At 33.5% G+C, this 15,901-nt stretch overlaps 2 protein-coding genes across 2 annotated transcripts; both read left to right on the forward strand.

The window, feature by feature from the left end:
- Window positions 1–3,670: 3,670 nt before the first annotated feature.
- Window positions 3,671–4,541, forward strand: LOC121799185. Its single transcript, XM_042198528.1, has 2 exons — window positions 3,671–3,893; window positions 4,067–4,541. Exons 1-2 carry the CDS (start codon window positions 3,731–3,733, stop codon window positions 4,528–4,530), a joined length of 627 nt encoding a protein of 208 aa, XP_042054462.1. The 5' UTR covers window positions 3,671–3,730; the 3' UTR covers window positions 4,531–4,541.
- An 8,402-nt stretch (window positions 4,542–12,943) lies between these two features.
- LOC121798261 (ABC transporter E family member 2-like) lies at window positions 12,944–14,696 on the forward strand. The gene is made up of 6 exons (XM_042197173.1): window positions 12,944–13,143; window positions 13,354–13,549; window positions 13,638–13,814; window positions 13,901–14,170; window positions 14,250–14,495; window positions 14,577–14,696. Exons 1-6 carry the CDS (start codon window positions 13,058–13,060, stop codon window positions 14,694–14,696), a joined length of 1,095 nt encoding a protein of 364 aa, XP_042053107.1. The 5' UTR covers window positions 12,944–13,057.
- Window positions 14,697–15,901: the final 1,205 nt, after the last annotated feature.

The following is a 15,901-nucleotide window of genomic DNA, read 5'->3' on the forward strand; positions in this document are numbered from 1 at the left end:
CGGCATAAAAACCATATATTTGAGGTCAGCACGAAAAAAATGGCAAATTGGAGTTAGCCGTTGTTAAGCACTTGTGAATTGCAGATTCGCAAGATTATGAAGATGAAACTAAAAAAAATTGGACAAATTCAGAGGAATCGGGCAAAAACTAGCTTAATTATTCAGCAAAGGCAAATGGATTTCGATACCTTCCAATTCATAACTCTGAAACACATCACTATAACCATGTTTTTACTTCACTCATGTAACAAAATACATCACTATAACAAAATATCACAGAAACATCACTCTAACCTTGAAACACATCACTATAACCATGTTTTTACTTCACTGATGTTAACAAAATATATCACTATAGCAAAAAATTAAAGAAACATCACTCTAACCCTGGAACACATCACTATAACCATGGTTTTTACTTCAGTGATGTTAACAAAATACATCACTATAGCAAAAAATCAAAGAAACATCGCTCTAACCGTGGAACACATCACTATAACCATGCTTTTACTTCACTGATGTTAACAAAATATATCACTATAGCAAAAAATCAAAGAAACATCACTCTAACCCTGGAACACATCACTATAACCATGTTTTTACTTCACTGATGTTAACAAAATACATCACTATAGCAAAAAATCAAAGAAACATCACTCTAACCCTGGAACACATCACTATAACCATGTTTTTACTTCACTGATGTTAACAAAATACATCACTATAGCAAAATATCACAGAAACATCACTCTAACCGTGGAACACATCATTATAACCATGTTTTTACTTCATTAATGTTAACAAAATACATCACTATAACAAAAAAATCAAAGAAACATTACTATAACCACAGAATACTTGGTGTATACAGCCGGAACCTCCGGTTGTATAAGTCACATTACACGAAAATATTGTAGATTAAAATAAAAAATAGTAGAAATCCCTCTCCTAAAATCACTCTCAAATCTCGACACTCCCACCAATCTCTCAGCCACCAAACCATCCACCCTCCGTGCCCCGCCTCCCCTGGCGTCGCCCTACCCTCTCCCACGAGCGCGCTGTCGTAGTACACCTCCGTGGCCACCTCGTGGAACTGAACGACACCGCCCATTGGGGTTCTTGATCGAGACGCCGGCCACCAGCTTCGGGTTGTTGTTGTTGGATAACGAATTGAGGCCGTCGATTTTGACCGAGATGATCTCGAGCGATGGATGCTTCACGTGGAAGATCGTGAGCATGAGAATGAGTGTTGTGACGGCTAGGATTAGGAGAAGCGCGGCAGAGCAGCCACAAACACTTGAGGCACCGGTGGCGGTGGTGTGATATGAACTCCGGTGGAAAAGGGCTGAGCTTGGAGTTGGCGGGGATGGCCGGGGCGAGCGGCTTCTCTTGCTCTCTTCTTTCCGCCATAGATGAAGAAAATTTACGTAACCTAATTTTTTCTGTGCAATGACCATTATACCCCCGCCTTGTTATTGTGAAGTAAATTAGTGATAGATGGAACTAATTTCTCATTTAAATTTGAAAATCACATGTATTAATACTAGCCCTTGATTTGTGGCTGTGAATTGTTCTCTAGTTATGTGCTTAATGGGCACTTGCCCTATATCACTACTCAGTCTAAGGTTAAGTTCAATCGACATTTAAAACTTCTGTTTATTTACATTTTGAAAAAAATTCAAAGATTGTAGTTTTGTACTGATAATTCAATTTTTAAAATTAAGATTTTTTTAAATTTTAATTTATTTAGTACTTCCTCTGTCCCATTGAATATAATCCATTTCTCTTTTTGGTTAGTCACAACTTAGGTGACTCATTACAAAAATTGAAACACTTTTATTTATAATTTATTTTTTTTCTCTTATTTTATTATCTCCACTTAACACGTAAAATAAAATTGTATAAAATCTAGTATCGCTAAAGGAAATAATCATCTTTATAGGACTAAGGGAGTACGATTTTTTAAATTTGGCATAGTCCAAATTTCATTGGCTTACCACTCGTTCTCCGGAGTTTAATGTAAAATCAAAATGTATTATTGGAACAGCTTTGATAGTTGCTTTTCAATGTTACTCATAATGATTCTCACTTAAATTCAGTTTGTCATAAACTCAATATTTCCTATTTAAAATTGAAATTTAGATGTATACACAGTCCATGTACTGTAGAGAACCTTCTAATAATATACTATTTGAATTTCACATCTGGATGTTGATAACTAAGTCATTAGCCTATAAATTTTGTATTAATTCTAAATTACAAGATATTGTAAATGAAGTTTTTTATTAATAAAAAAATTCATGTATTTTTATATAAAAAAAAGAGTTGCTTAAAATTCACAATTTGCAAGTATAATTTGTATACTTGTAGTCAATTAATTCATGAAATAAGACTTTTCAATTTTAGTCAAAGAAAATTTAACTACTGACTTATATTCTGTATTGAGAAGACTGAAACAATTTTTGGGATCCATATGCAATTTGACAAATGTCCAGCGTTGTAAACAAAATCTCGTCCATATTCAATTATTTATTTTCTTTCTAAAATCATTCTAATTAAATAGTCGTTTTTGTGTAATTTCACCCCACTACCCCAGTGCTAAATCCGACGTCATTTTCCAAAAGCCAGTCGGATATTTCTCATTGGTTATCAAACAGTATAATAAATTAATAAAAAAGATGGCATGCAATTTGACAATTTGTTATTTCGAAATCGAATTTTATTCTTGTGAATTGCATATTTGTTCTAAAGGAAAATAAAAAGAAAAAAGCGAAGAAACGAAATCATCTAATTTATCAAGAACAGTTGTTGATGGGGGCCATCAAATTTTCCTGTCAAACAATTCGGTCTTCATCATCTGGGACCTTCTATGGAAATTTAATCAGAAATGGTGTGTGTCATAACTCGTATATATAATATAGAGGATGCATATTATATACTCCATCAGTATAAATTATGTTTACTCTTCTTTCTTTTCTTAGGTAATTTACTTTTGGATATTGGTATTAAATTTCAATGTTAGATACTCCACATATTGTTGTAGGATATTGTACTAAATTTCAAATTTAGATAGGTGTATAGCTATGCTATGCTGATTTTATGTAAATAAATTGGTATGAAAGAGCTGGTGGTGTACAATTTATAAAAGGCATATTATTAAAAGTAAATAGGAGTAGTATAAAAAAATTAGCAGGCGTAACAAGGTGTGGGGAAGTATGTCTTTTAAGTCATTATAATATTCATTTTGTTGTGGTCCATGTGGAATCATTTTTCATATCGAAATTCTTGGATAAAGTCCTGTTTGATATAGAGCGTTTACAATTTGCATTCAGCGTTATTCTAAAAAAAGTGAAAATGCAAAAAGTTCTCAAAAATACACTCATCTTAAAATCTTAATAACAGTAGGAATATCTATCGTGAAATTTCTCTATTTTCCAATAATCTCTGAATAACTTTTAATCAATATTCTGTCATTCAACAAATAAAAACTGTGTCATACTTACAAATAATAACACTCTCACTCATATTATAGATATAGAAATTTAAATACTCCGGATTCAATAGATACGTATAAAAATAGGAGCGAGAAAACTCTATATATAGGTGTTCAATATTTGGTAGCTTCCATAGGTTTGCCACTCCTCCTTTCTTCTTGTTCACATTCCTGTCTCTCATCACCTCCACCCACAAGCAGACAATACCCATAGAAATCCCCCACAACACCACAACTATGGTTGGATCTTCACTTCCTTCTCACAATCTCACTCCCAAATCCATCAAGTTTCTATGTAGCTATGGCGGACGGATTCTCCCCCGTCACTCCGACGGAAAACTCCGTTATCACGGCGGCCAAACTCGCGTCCTCTCCGTTGATAGCTCTATTTCTTTTTCCGGTGAGCAATTCATCAACGATTTGTATATATGCTTATAATTGGTGAATTTTCAGTAAATTGTTAAATATAATTGGTGAAGCTATAACTATAATTGTGATTGTGTAGCACATGTAGCATGAGTGTTTCAGATTTAGGTTTTATTGGGGAAAATTCTAATATGAATCAAATTACAGAGTTGTTGGTGAAGATGGGAGAGATGTGTGGATCATCGGTGAGTTTGAGGTGCCAATTGCCCGCGGATGATCTGGACGCTTTGATATCGGTAACCTCCGATGAGGATCTAACCAATCTCATCGAGGAATACGATCGGTCGTCGTCCTTGAAGATCAGAGCCTTCCTCTCCGCCCCCAAATCCACCAAAAAGGTGTCTCCGCCTACCTCCTTCAGCAGCCATGCGTCGACGCCGAAATCTGCCTTCGGTATGTACACCGGGGGCGGAGGTTTACCTCCTAGGTGCCCGATCTCCGGCGGTAGGCAGTTCAAACGGATCTCGTCAAAGCCGCCGGCGTATCCGATTATCGTGGGCCAGAGAGTTAGCGGAAAAATTCCTCATCAATTCGTTTATCAGTATCAGATTGGGCAGGGAAATGGTTGCCGCGTCAGTCGCCTCATTCACACCGGCAACCACTGGCAATAGCCGGAAATATTGAATTAGAAAGCTATGGTAAAATGTAAATTTGATGGTGTATGATACATAGATAGTATATGATCAAGTCTAGGGGATCCTATTTTTACTTATCCCCGATCTTCTTGCCTATTAATGAAAATTTTATGTCCAGTTTTGTTGTTCAACTCTGTAACGTTAGACTTGAACCCAAAATACATTACCATTCTACTAATTCACACACACTATATACTCTTATTTCATAGTAGTAAAAATGTGTTTTTTGCATTAATACGGTTTTGTATCGAAATAAACAATTAATCCACCCTACTTTAATACCCACAATCATATTAATTTCTATTGAGCACGAGTTTTAATACATGATTGGTAAAGTAAAAAAGAGCTAAAAGGAAAAAAGTATTTAAAATATTATTAGTTGAGAATGAGTTCTATCTCATTATAGTTATGATACAAATTAAAAAAAAAAGAGTGTATGCACTTGGGATATAAGAAGAAGCAGTAGTATTATTTATTGATGTTTTCTTTTCCATCATTATATATAAAAAAATTCCCTAACTGAATGGATCTTATTTATTGATGTTTTCTTTTCCATCATTATATATAAAAAAATTCCCTAACTGAATGGATCTTACTGTCATGATATTTGAATCCCTGGAACATGGGTGCCTCTCTCAATCTTTGTCCTCAAATTTAATGCAACGACAAATTATTTATTGATGATATTGAAATTGGGAATCATGGCTAGCTATGATTGGTTGTTTGTAATATTAAGAAATTAGTAGCTGCAGCTGAAATTTGAGAGATATGAAACCACAGTTTGATTGGATTATTGAAAGAGGCCATGCTGCAATTGAAATGAAATTGGAACTAATAATGGACGTGGCCACCCTAAGGCACCAATAAATTCAAGGCATTGAAATTGAGAAGGAAATTCAGTGCTTGATGATGTGTGTGTCATCAACCATGACGGCTGATTCGCACCGATTAATTACTTTACTAGTACTACTATATCTAGGTAACAAGGATTCTACACATACGATGATAAAATAATATTCCTTTCCATGTAAAGATAAGAGAATCTACATAAATAATCTAGTTGACAAAATAATACTAATAATAAGATTAAAGAAGAAAGAAGAAGACTAAATGATAGTGAATATATAATCGTAGTTGTTTTTTTAACATCTGACCATGATCATTAAATATCAATGCATCAAGATCACATTTTGGAGTCTTTAAACATATGCTATACTTATTGGTCGTAAAATAAATTTTAAAAAGCTTTAATTTTTTATCCTCCCACTCTACTCCCCAATGAACAATGAAAACAAAATCAATGAAAAAGAAAGTGCAAATTGAGGATAAGGAAAATTGTGTTAAAATATGACGGGGTAAGATCTCCTACTGTGTTTAAAAACAAAACACAGCACCAAATGCTGTGCTATGAAACGCACAAATTTAGGAATAAAACGGTAGCTTCTCTCCACTTTCTCAATCTTTTAATATTTTATTCTTATTTTTATATTTTTAAATTATGAAGAGAATGCATGAGTTGAAAGTATTAGCATGAGTAGTGAATAAATTTGGCTAAAAAATGTAAGTGTATTATCTATTTTTTTTTATTTCATTCAATTATTGAAAGATTTGTAAAATCTGAAAATATTAATTGTAGGTATCCTTTTTAAAATAAAATATTTAAAAATAATAGTAACTATAATGAATACCGTTTAAAATTGAATTCCTCAATTAAATATTAATCAAATTATCAAATACTATAAATAATTAACAACGAAAGGAAATATGAAGGATAAAAAATGACATGATACACACCTTATGTGGACAACTTATGTGAGCACCACACCCGTTCAACACATTTTTAGTGTTGTTCGTTTTGCTTTATAGTTTGATTTAATACATTTTTTAAAATTTTATTGGCATTTTTAATCTTATAAAATTTATAAAAGTCAAAGTTAGAAATTTTGTTTTCTCAAATAAAAAAATAAAACTACAAATCGAACTTTTATGAATTTTATAAAATAAATTGAATAGCGCTAAAAATGCGTCGAACGAGGGTGGTGGCCTATAACATTTTTAAATGTATTATAATCAAACTATAAATAAAACAAACAATGCTAAAAATGTGTTAAACGAGGATGGTACTCACATAAGTTGTTCACATAAAGTGCGTAGCATATCATTTTCTATCCTTCATATTTCCTTTCGTTATTAATTATTTTATAGTATTTGATAATTTGATTAACATTTAATTTGGGCATTCAGTTTTAAACACTATTAATTATAGTTATTAATTTTAAATATTTTATTTCAAAAAGGATACCTACCATTAGGCCATCCACAACGCTGTTCCTATACCGTTCCTAAACCGTTCCTTAAACTACTATTTGCGGGCCCCACTGTACTTTTTTACTCCATTCTTTAACTAAGGAACGGAACCTGCAACCCTCCGTTCCTTAACCGTTCCTTAACCGTTCCTTAAATTACTATTCATTCAATTTCATTTTTTATTTTTATTTCCAACTCAATTCAATCAAAACAAACACACTTAATAAAATTAAAATAACATTACAACTTAAAATTCAAAAAAATAGAAAAAGACATAATTAAAATCCTAAAAAAATAAAAATTGACATAATTTAAAATACAATTTTATAGAGACAACCAAGAATAAGTTTGTCCCACATCGAAAGTGGAACATAAAACATTCAAGGATGTCTCTATAAAATAGAGACAACCAAGATGAGTTTGTCCCACATCGAAAGTGAAACAAAAAACATTCAAGGTTGTCTCTATAAAATAGAGATAACCAAGAATGAGTTTGTCCCACATCGAAAGTGGAACATGAAACATTCAAGGATGTCTCTATAAAAGAGAGACAACCAAGAAAGAGTTTTTCCCACATCGAAAGTGGAACATAAAACATTCAAGGATGTCTCTATAAAATAGAGATAATCAAGATTGAGTTTGTCCCACATCGAAAGTGGAACATAAAACATTCAAGGATGTCTCTATAAAATAGAGACAACCAAGATGAGTTTGTCCCACATCGAAAGTGAAACAAAAACATTCAAGGTTGTCTCTATAAAATAGAGATAACCAAGAATGAGTTTGTCCCACATCGAAAGTGGAACATGAAACATTCAAGGATGTCTCTATAAAAGAGAGACAACCAAGAAAGAGTTTTTCCCACATCGAAAGTGGAACATAAAACATTCAAGGATGTCTCTATAAAATAGAGATAATCAAGATTGTGTTTGTCCCACATCGAAAGTGGAACATAAAATATTCAAGGATGTCTCTATAAAATAGAGACAACCAAGATGAGTTTGTCCCACATCGAAAGTGAAACAAAAAACATTCAAGGATGTCTCTATAAAATAGAGATAACCAAGAATGAGTTTGTCCCACATCGAAAGTGGAACATGAAACATTCAAGGATCTCTCTATATAAGAGAGACAACCAAGAATGAGTTTTTCCCACATCGAAAGTGGAACATAAAACATTCATGGATGTCTCTATGAAATAGAGATAATCAAGAATGAGTTTGTCCCACATCGAAAGTGGAACATAAAATATTCAAGGATGTCTCTATAAAATAGAGACAACCAAGATGAGTTTGTCCCACATCGAAAGTGGAACAAAAAACATTCAAGGATGTCTCTATAAAAGAGAGACAACCAAGAATGGGTTTCATAAATTCGCAAGCCCATCAAATATATATGGGCTAATACGAATTTCTAGTATTCATTTATTTGTAAAAATTGTTTTTAAATATAAAAAACAATTTTTATAAATAAAAATATTTTTTTTATTAAATTCGATTTTTTTAAAAAAAAATCGAATTATTGCGTCACCGTGACGACGCCCACTCGCGGGGCAGCGAGTGGGCGTCACGCGTCGAATGGGGAGGCCGCCACGTCGCCTCGGCGCGTGGCGGAACGTGTCGTGCCGCGTCTCGCGGGAACGGCACCCGGCACGGCACCGGCACGGAATGGCGACGACACGGGCGGCTGCAACGCGTGCCGCCGCGGTTCCGTTCCTCCGGAACGAAATAAGGCACCGCAACGGCACGCGTTGCGGATGCTCTTAATATTTTCCGATTTAACAAATACTTCAGTAATTGAACGAAAGAAAAAAAATTAATCTAGTAGTACTTACATTTTTAGCTATATTATACTCCGTATTCACGCATGGTAATATACTTTCAACTCATGCATTGTCTTCATAATTTAAAAATATAAAAATAAGAATAAAATATTGAAAGATTGAGAAAGTGGAGAGAAGCTGCCATTTTATTCCTAAATTGGTGTGTTTCATAGCACAACATTTGGTGCAGTGTTTTTAAACACAGCAGGGATCTCACCCCTAAAATGACTTATGGTTATCCTGTACCCCACCCATGTTAATCCAATAGGAAGGAGAAAAATATAAAATTGTCCCTCGTGAATTTATATTATTGTCAGTTTTATTAGGTTCTTCTAAATAAATGCTTATTTGTTGTTATACTAATGATAATTTGAAGGATGAATATTAATGAGTTTAGTGATGGTGTTAATTGATAAGAGTACTTTTCTGTATTTGTTGAAAGCATAAATGGTTGCAATTTAGGATGTATGTTTTGAATATACTATAAATTATTTAACACGATGATAGCCTACATAGTTGCATATGAGAAACTGTACAAAATTAGTTTTATTCCACACTTATTTGTGGATACTTTTAGTTGAGTAATTTGTTAAGTAATTTGTGCATATTAGTATCCACTAAATAAGTCGATTTTGATCAAATTAAAAAAAAATAAACAAAAGCATGGTATTAAGAGTGATGGATATATTCATAATTGGAAGCTGCCAAACAAATATGAATATCACATCACCCAATTGAACTGAATGCGAAGTTGGATTAATCCTAATTGTCTTATCATTCAATTGATAAGGGATAATATGATTAATGCAGACATCTTTTGATATCTTGGGGAACAAAAAGGCGAACATCATTTCTTTATTTCAAACTTTTAAATTTAAAAATATGAAAATTCTATACTCCAAGATCCTTACCATCAATATAACAAGACAAAATTAGAATGGAAAAATAAAATATTTGATTTTTTCCTAAAACGGAATCATACATTTCTGATTGAGATTTCAGATTGAGGTGTGAAAGATTAAATGAGTTTTTTCTATTGCTCTAATAATCTTGTGTAAAGTTAATTTAATATGAGTGGTATTTTTGTCACGCTCACATTTTCTAAGGATAGAAAACACGGTTGATTGCAACTAGAGGAGGATTAAAGAAGCGGAGAAGAAAGGAAAAAACAACACAACTCGACCATAACTCGAAATAAATGGGAATATCTCGAATAAAATCAGAGTATCATCTCAACAATAATCAATTCAAAAAGGATAGTATCTCATCAATATTTGAACTCAATAGAAACAACATTTAGCGGAAGCATTCGAAGGAAGGATAATATTATGTATGAAGACATAATATATTCAGAATATTTATTTGCTACTTCTTCACTTTCATGCTCAACACTCACCGCACTCGTCACAACTCAACCTGCACATAGAGAAAACACATGCATGGCTGAGTACTTGATGTACTCAGTGAATACTTGCCAAAACATTTTAATAAAAACAGCTATGTCATGCCACCATTGAGTGACCTCGGGTTTTAACTTTGAAAAGGCCCGAGACACTAAAAATATTTCATAAGCACAAACTTTGCACGACTCATCATCAAGTCATTTTCCAAATCATTTAAAAAATACAACCATTTTTTCTTGAGTTATTTAAGAAATTACCATATATGTTCTTTAGGGTGTCGTGTAAGGTGGCCACTTTCTACGAGCACGAAAATCGGTCAACCTGTTCGATGACCCACGGTCCTCATCATGTACACTAGTCCGAGTAGAGACGCACCCTTACCAGGACCCGAATTCGATTACCATCTGACTCAAGCCAATTTTGCAATCAAAAGTGTCACCCACAAGTGTACGAGATAAGTAGCACGTGACAAGCTAAAATTATCGATCCACGAAGACTAAAAGCCGGTTTGAGTACTATGATGCAACTTTGAACACTATCTAGACTAATAAAAGGGGTTTTTGGTTTTCTTAACTAAAATCAAAGAACAAATAAGCAATAAAGGAAAATTAACTAAGTAAAGCAAATAAAAGATGATTTTCACACAAATTGGGAAAGGTAGGGATATGGATCCGTCAGTATGGATCATGGGTGTCACCTAGGAATCATGCTCATCTATTGGGTCTCATGCGTGGCTAGGAAAGTCGGGAAGATTGGTTAGACCCCCTCTCGGGTGCATCTAACACGTGGATCAATCTCTAGTGTAGGAGTCTACTCCATACAATTCGAGATTGACTATGAGTATATATTTTTAACTCTGAGTATATATTTTTAACTCTAGAGCTCTAGGATTTCCAATTCGGTTTTGTTTTCTTTTCTTTTTAAGAAATTTAAATTTGAAGTAAAAAAAGAGAGTTAACGTTTATTACTCCATCTATCCCATTAAAGATGACTCACTTTCCTTTTTAGTTTGTCATTCATTACTAAAAATAGAAACCCATTTATCTCTACTTTATTTTACCTCTCTTACTTTACTCTCTCCACCTAAATCACAAAATAAAATTATATAAAATCTCGTGCTGCCCAAGGAAGGGGTCATTTTCCTTGGGACGGAGGAAGTAAATTATTTCCTAATAAGAAAAACTTTTATAAGTTCACGGTTCAACTAGTAAGAGAGTTAATGTTTATGAAATTATTTCCTGATAAGAAAAACTTTTATGAGTTCACGGTTCAACTGGTTGGACCAGTTGAACTGTGAACCGATAACCTTACCGGTTCCCTTACCGATCCGGTTTTTAAAATATTGGTCTTTCATTATTCTAAACGACATCAACATAGTTATGAAATTTGTTGGAATTATGTTTGGTCAATGGACTTTGACTGATAATAAATTTGAGGAGACATTTAATTTTGTAAAATTAAATATAACAGCATCGATCTAAGTACGAAGTAGATGGCCATAATATATGCATTTTCTCAAATCCGATCCCATTGAGTGAGAAATAATGGATTAAAGTTGAACACAATAAAGCTAAAAAGAGCTAAGATTAATTAACTAAGTCTTAATTATCTAAATGTAAAGCTAAAGTTGATCACAATAAAGCTAAAAAAGAATTAATTATCTAAGTGTAAAGCTAAATTTGATCTCAAATGCCCGATTAGAATGGTCCAATTTTATGTTTATATTACCGAGTCGGTTCCTAGAATTCTCTTGAAAATAATCGATTTTTGAGGTAAAGATTCGTTTGTTACCGGTAAGGCATACTTCATTTCTCTTGTTCGTATTTCATTACTGTGCAAGGTTGTGTACATTATTGATGTTCATTGTTTGTAGTTGTCTATTAGCAGTTGTCGTTACATTATTCATGGTTGTTGTATATATTATTGCTTAGTCAACATACATTAGTCGCTATGTTTGTACTATATTATTGTGAATTGTTGTGCTCATTATTTGTGCTATAATTTATGTTATTTACCCCAGTTGGATACATTTCAATAGATTCATTAGGTAGTAATGTGTGCTCTCTACGGCAATAATGTAAACGACATAAGTCTTCATGTTGTTATGTAGATACATTATTCATTTGGTGATATAACATTATTCTTTTTCAGCATGTCTTTGTTTTAACACGTTAGTAGATTATGAAGATGACTTTGATGATTACTTTGAGGAGATGGATGTAAAGGATGTAGGGGACGGAGGTCGTCGAAAGAGGGATGGTGTACTCTATTTTAGGAGAACATGAACAGTGTAGCAAGATTTTATGATTTTATGAAAGAGGGATGGTGTACTCTATTTGGTCTAGAGATCACAAGCTTGTGTATGAATTTATATATTGACCTAGCATTTTATCCTTATATGGGATTTTATTTTCCTCTCGTAACTACGGTAGCAGGGAGTTTTCATATCATAAGCTTGTATATGAAATTATATATCGACCTATATAAGGGAGTTTTCATATCATAAGCTTGTATATGAAATTATACTGCTGTTTCCTTAGCTTATCCTTAAATATTACTAGTAAGTTTTTAATCATCCTTAGCTTATCCTTAAATAGTATTGTAAGTTTTTAATTATCCGTACATTATCTTACTTATTAAATCATTAATCTTCTTTTATTGACATAATAATGATGATGGATTTTTTTGCCTTATCAGTTGATGCTAATGAATGCAAATACAATAATAGCTCGACTACTGCAACTTAATTCATCTGTCCTACTCTATTTTTTCGTCAACATTTGTTTTTTACATGTCTTTATTTCTCTCTAGTTTATTAAACTTTCAAATCTCTTTGTGATGCATTTATTCTCAGGCGGTCGTCAAGCCTCAGTGCATCAATGTAATCCATGAAAGAACTAAAGGGAAAGCTTGCTCTGGAGCTCGTCGACGCAATGTTGGGCAAATTCTTACTAGTGTAGATGAAAGAGATATGAAACAAGAACTTGCTGCTGACCTTGAGTTGATTCAGATTATGGACCGTTATTTGGAAAATTTATCTGGTGGAGAGCTTCAGAGGTTTACAATAGCTCATACTGCTCTAAAGAATGCAGATATCTATTTGTTTGATGAGCCATCAAGTTTTCTTGATGTTAAACAAAGATTAAAATCTGCCCAACTTATCAGATCCTTGCTTCAACCTGATATGTCAGTGATGTTGATTTTTTCTGTTAACTATCCAATTATGAAAATTTTACACGGTTTATGACTTGCAATCTTTGTTTCCAGCTATGTGATTGTGGCAGAGTACGATCTTAGTGTGCTTGATTATATGTCCGACATCATATGCTGCCTTTATGGGAGACCTGGTAGATATGGGGACGTTACTCTTCCGTTCTCTGTCAGAGAAGGGATTAATATTTTCCTCTCTGGATTTGTGCCAACTGAAAGTTTCTGGTTTAGAGATGAAGCTCTTACATTGAACGTGAGTCCTATTTTATTGCTGCTAACATGTCATGTCAGTATTTGGGCAACTGAGATTCCAATATGTTAAAATGTACTTGCCCTTGCAGGTTGCAGAGACTCCACCAGAGGAAAGTGAAACATGTGCAAGACACAAGTATCCAAGCATGACTAAGACTCTTGGAAACTTCATGCTCAAGGTGGTGGAGGGTGAATACACTGATTCTCAAATTATTGTGCTGCTTGGAGAAAATGGGACAGGAAAGTCAACCTTCCTACAGATGCGGGTACATTTGTTGTATAGTTTGTTTACTTTAAAAAACATGTTGATTTTGTTTGTTTATGCTGAAACTGCCATCCTTTCAAATGTTAGGCTGGCTTTTTGAAGCCTGATTCAGTAGAAGGATCTGATGTGGAAATTTCTGACTTGAATGTCTCTTACAAGCCACAAAGATTGACTTCTAAAAATGAGTTTACCGTGAGAATTATGTTGGATTTCATATGCCATGATTCGTACATGGATCCTCGGTTTGTATCTGAAGTGATGGAGCCTCTGTCGATTCAAAAGTTGATGGATAAAGAGCTTGTGAATCTTTCTTTTTGGAGAATTACAGAGGGTTGCCTCACTCTTTGTCTTGGAAAGGTGATGTCCCTAGTGAATATTCTATGTTATCTATTTGTTCTTTTTGGTGTTATTTACACTTTGGTGTTGGTTGCAACAGCCAGCTGATATATATGCGATAGATGAACCAAGTGCATTTCTTGACTCAGAGCAGCGCATCGTTGTTTCAAAAGTCATAAAGAAATTCATACGTCAACGGAAGAAGACTGCATTTATTGCAGAGCATGATTTTATCATGGCAACATACCTTGCTGATAGGGTGATTGTGTACGACGGAAAGCCATCTGTTGGTTGCGTTACCAATTCGCCTCAATCACTAATGACTGGAATGAACCTCTTCTTATCTGTAAGCCACATCACATCTATTTTGGAAAAGAAACCTCCATAATGGTATGGTTAATCAGTAACCCCTTTTTTAAATATGTAGCACCTGGATTTCACATTCAGTAAGGACCCAACAAGTTTGCTGCCTAGGATCAACAAACTGGAGTCGATCGAGGATCGGGAGCATAAGTCCTCTGGACCTCACTATTATATGGATGACTAACTTGCACCATTATGCTTCCTGGTTACCACATTCCAATGCTTTGGTTTATTATCAAACTCAATGTTAAGACAAAATATCCAACATCATTTTAAGATATGATATATAAAATTCCGTAGATGTCACAAGAAGTAGTAAGATTTTAGTTCCCTGATACCCACAAGTAGGTCATATCAACATGAGTTTAAAGTGGCATTAGGTTCAAACAAGTAGGTCATATCAATTTATTATATCAAGTGAATATCATATCAAAGGAGTTTCAAAGCCAAAACAGAATCAGTACTTTATATATACTCCATTTGTCCCATAAAAATATATACACTTTTCATATTCCTTTCATCCTATAAAAATATGTGCGTTTTATTTTTGAAAAAATATTCCAATTTATTATACCTATGCATCAACATATTTACAACTTACGCAACCGTTAAACACTACTAATAATGTGGATTCTACTATCCACTAACACTATTTTAACTGTCATTTTCTTCCTTTTTTTATTTGCAATTTTGTTTTAATTCTCATGTCATATCAATTGTTTATATTTTTATGGGATGGAGGGAGTATTATATGATGATATATAATATTTTAAAAATAATTTTTACATCTTGGTGAGATATATACCATTAAATCTGAAGGTGGTGTGAGCCGTCAGGAATATATTATGATAATACTAATAGTAATTAATTATAGAGTAATATAAAGAGAGAAGGAAAAGTGAAGAAACTTTTATTGGGATGTCACGATGCAAGATTTGGCCAAAATCTGAGGTCCATCATTATTTTATTGAAGGACATACATTAAATTATGAATAACTCGCATGTTGATTGTTGTCGCCGCCCTCGATTTCGGTCGTGGGTCATGTGGATGGAGGTTATGGCACGTTCCAATGTCCCAATAATTCTTATGAAAAAATATCAATTTTCATTAGTGTTCCTAAATTCATATAGCAGGTTTTATAAGAAATTATTGCGTGAATTTAAGCATCGTTACTTTAGCTACTTAATTAAGTAGTGTAGCAGTAACTAGTAACGTACTACATCAACATTGGCGTTTACTATTTACCTAGATGAATATCTGTACTAATTAGGTAATATTCGCTAAACTCATAGTAGAAGTCATCAAAGATCTTGAAATATCCATTTGATGTAATTGGTTTTAACTTACCATCACAACATGTAAAAATTTGAAATAGAGAAGAAATCAAA

This window comes from Salvia splendens, chromosome 4, assembly GCF_004379255.2.
Source record: "Salvia splendens isolate huo1 chromosome 4, SspV2, whole genome shotgun sequence".
Classification (NCBI taxonomy): Eukaryota; Viridiplantae; Streptophyta; class Magnoliopsida; order Lamiales; family Lamiaceae; genus Salvia; species Salvia splendens.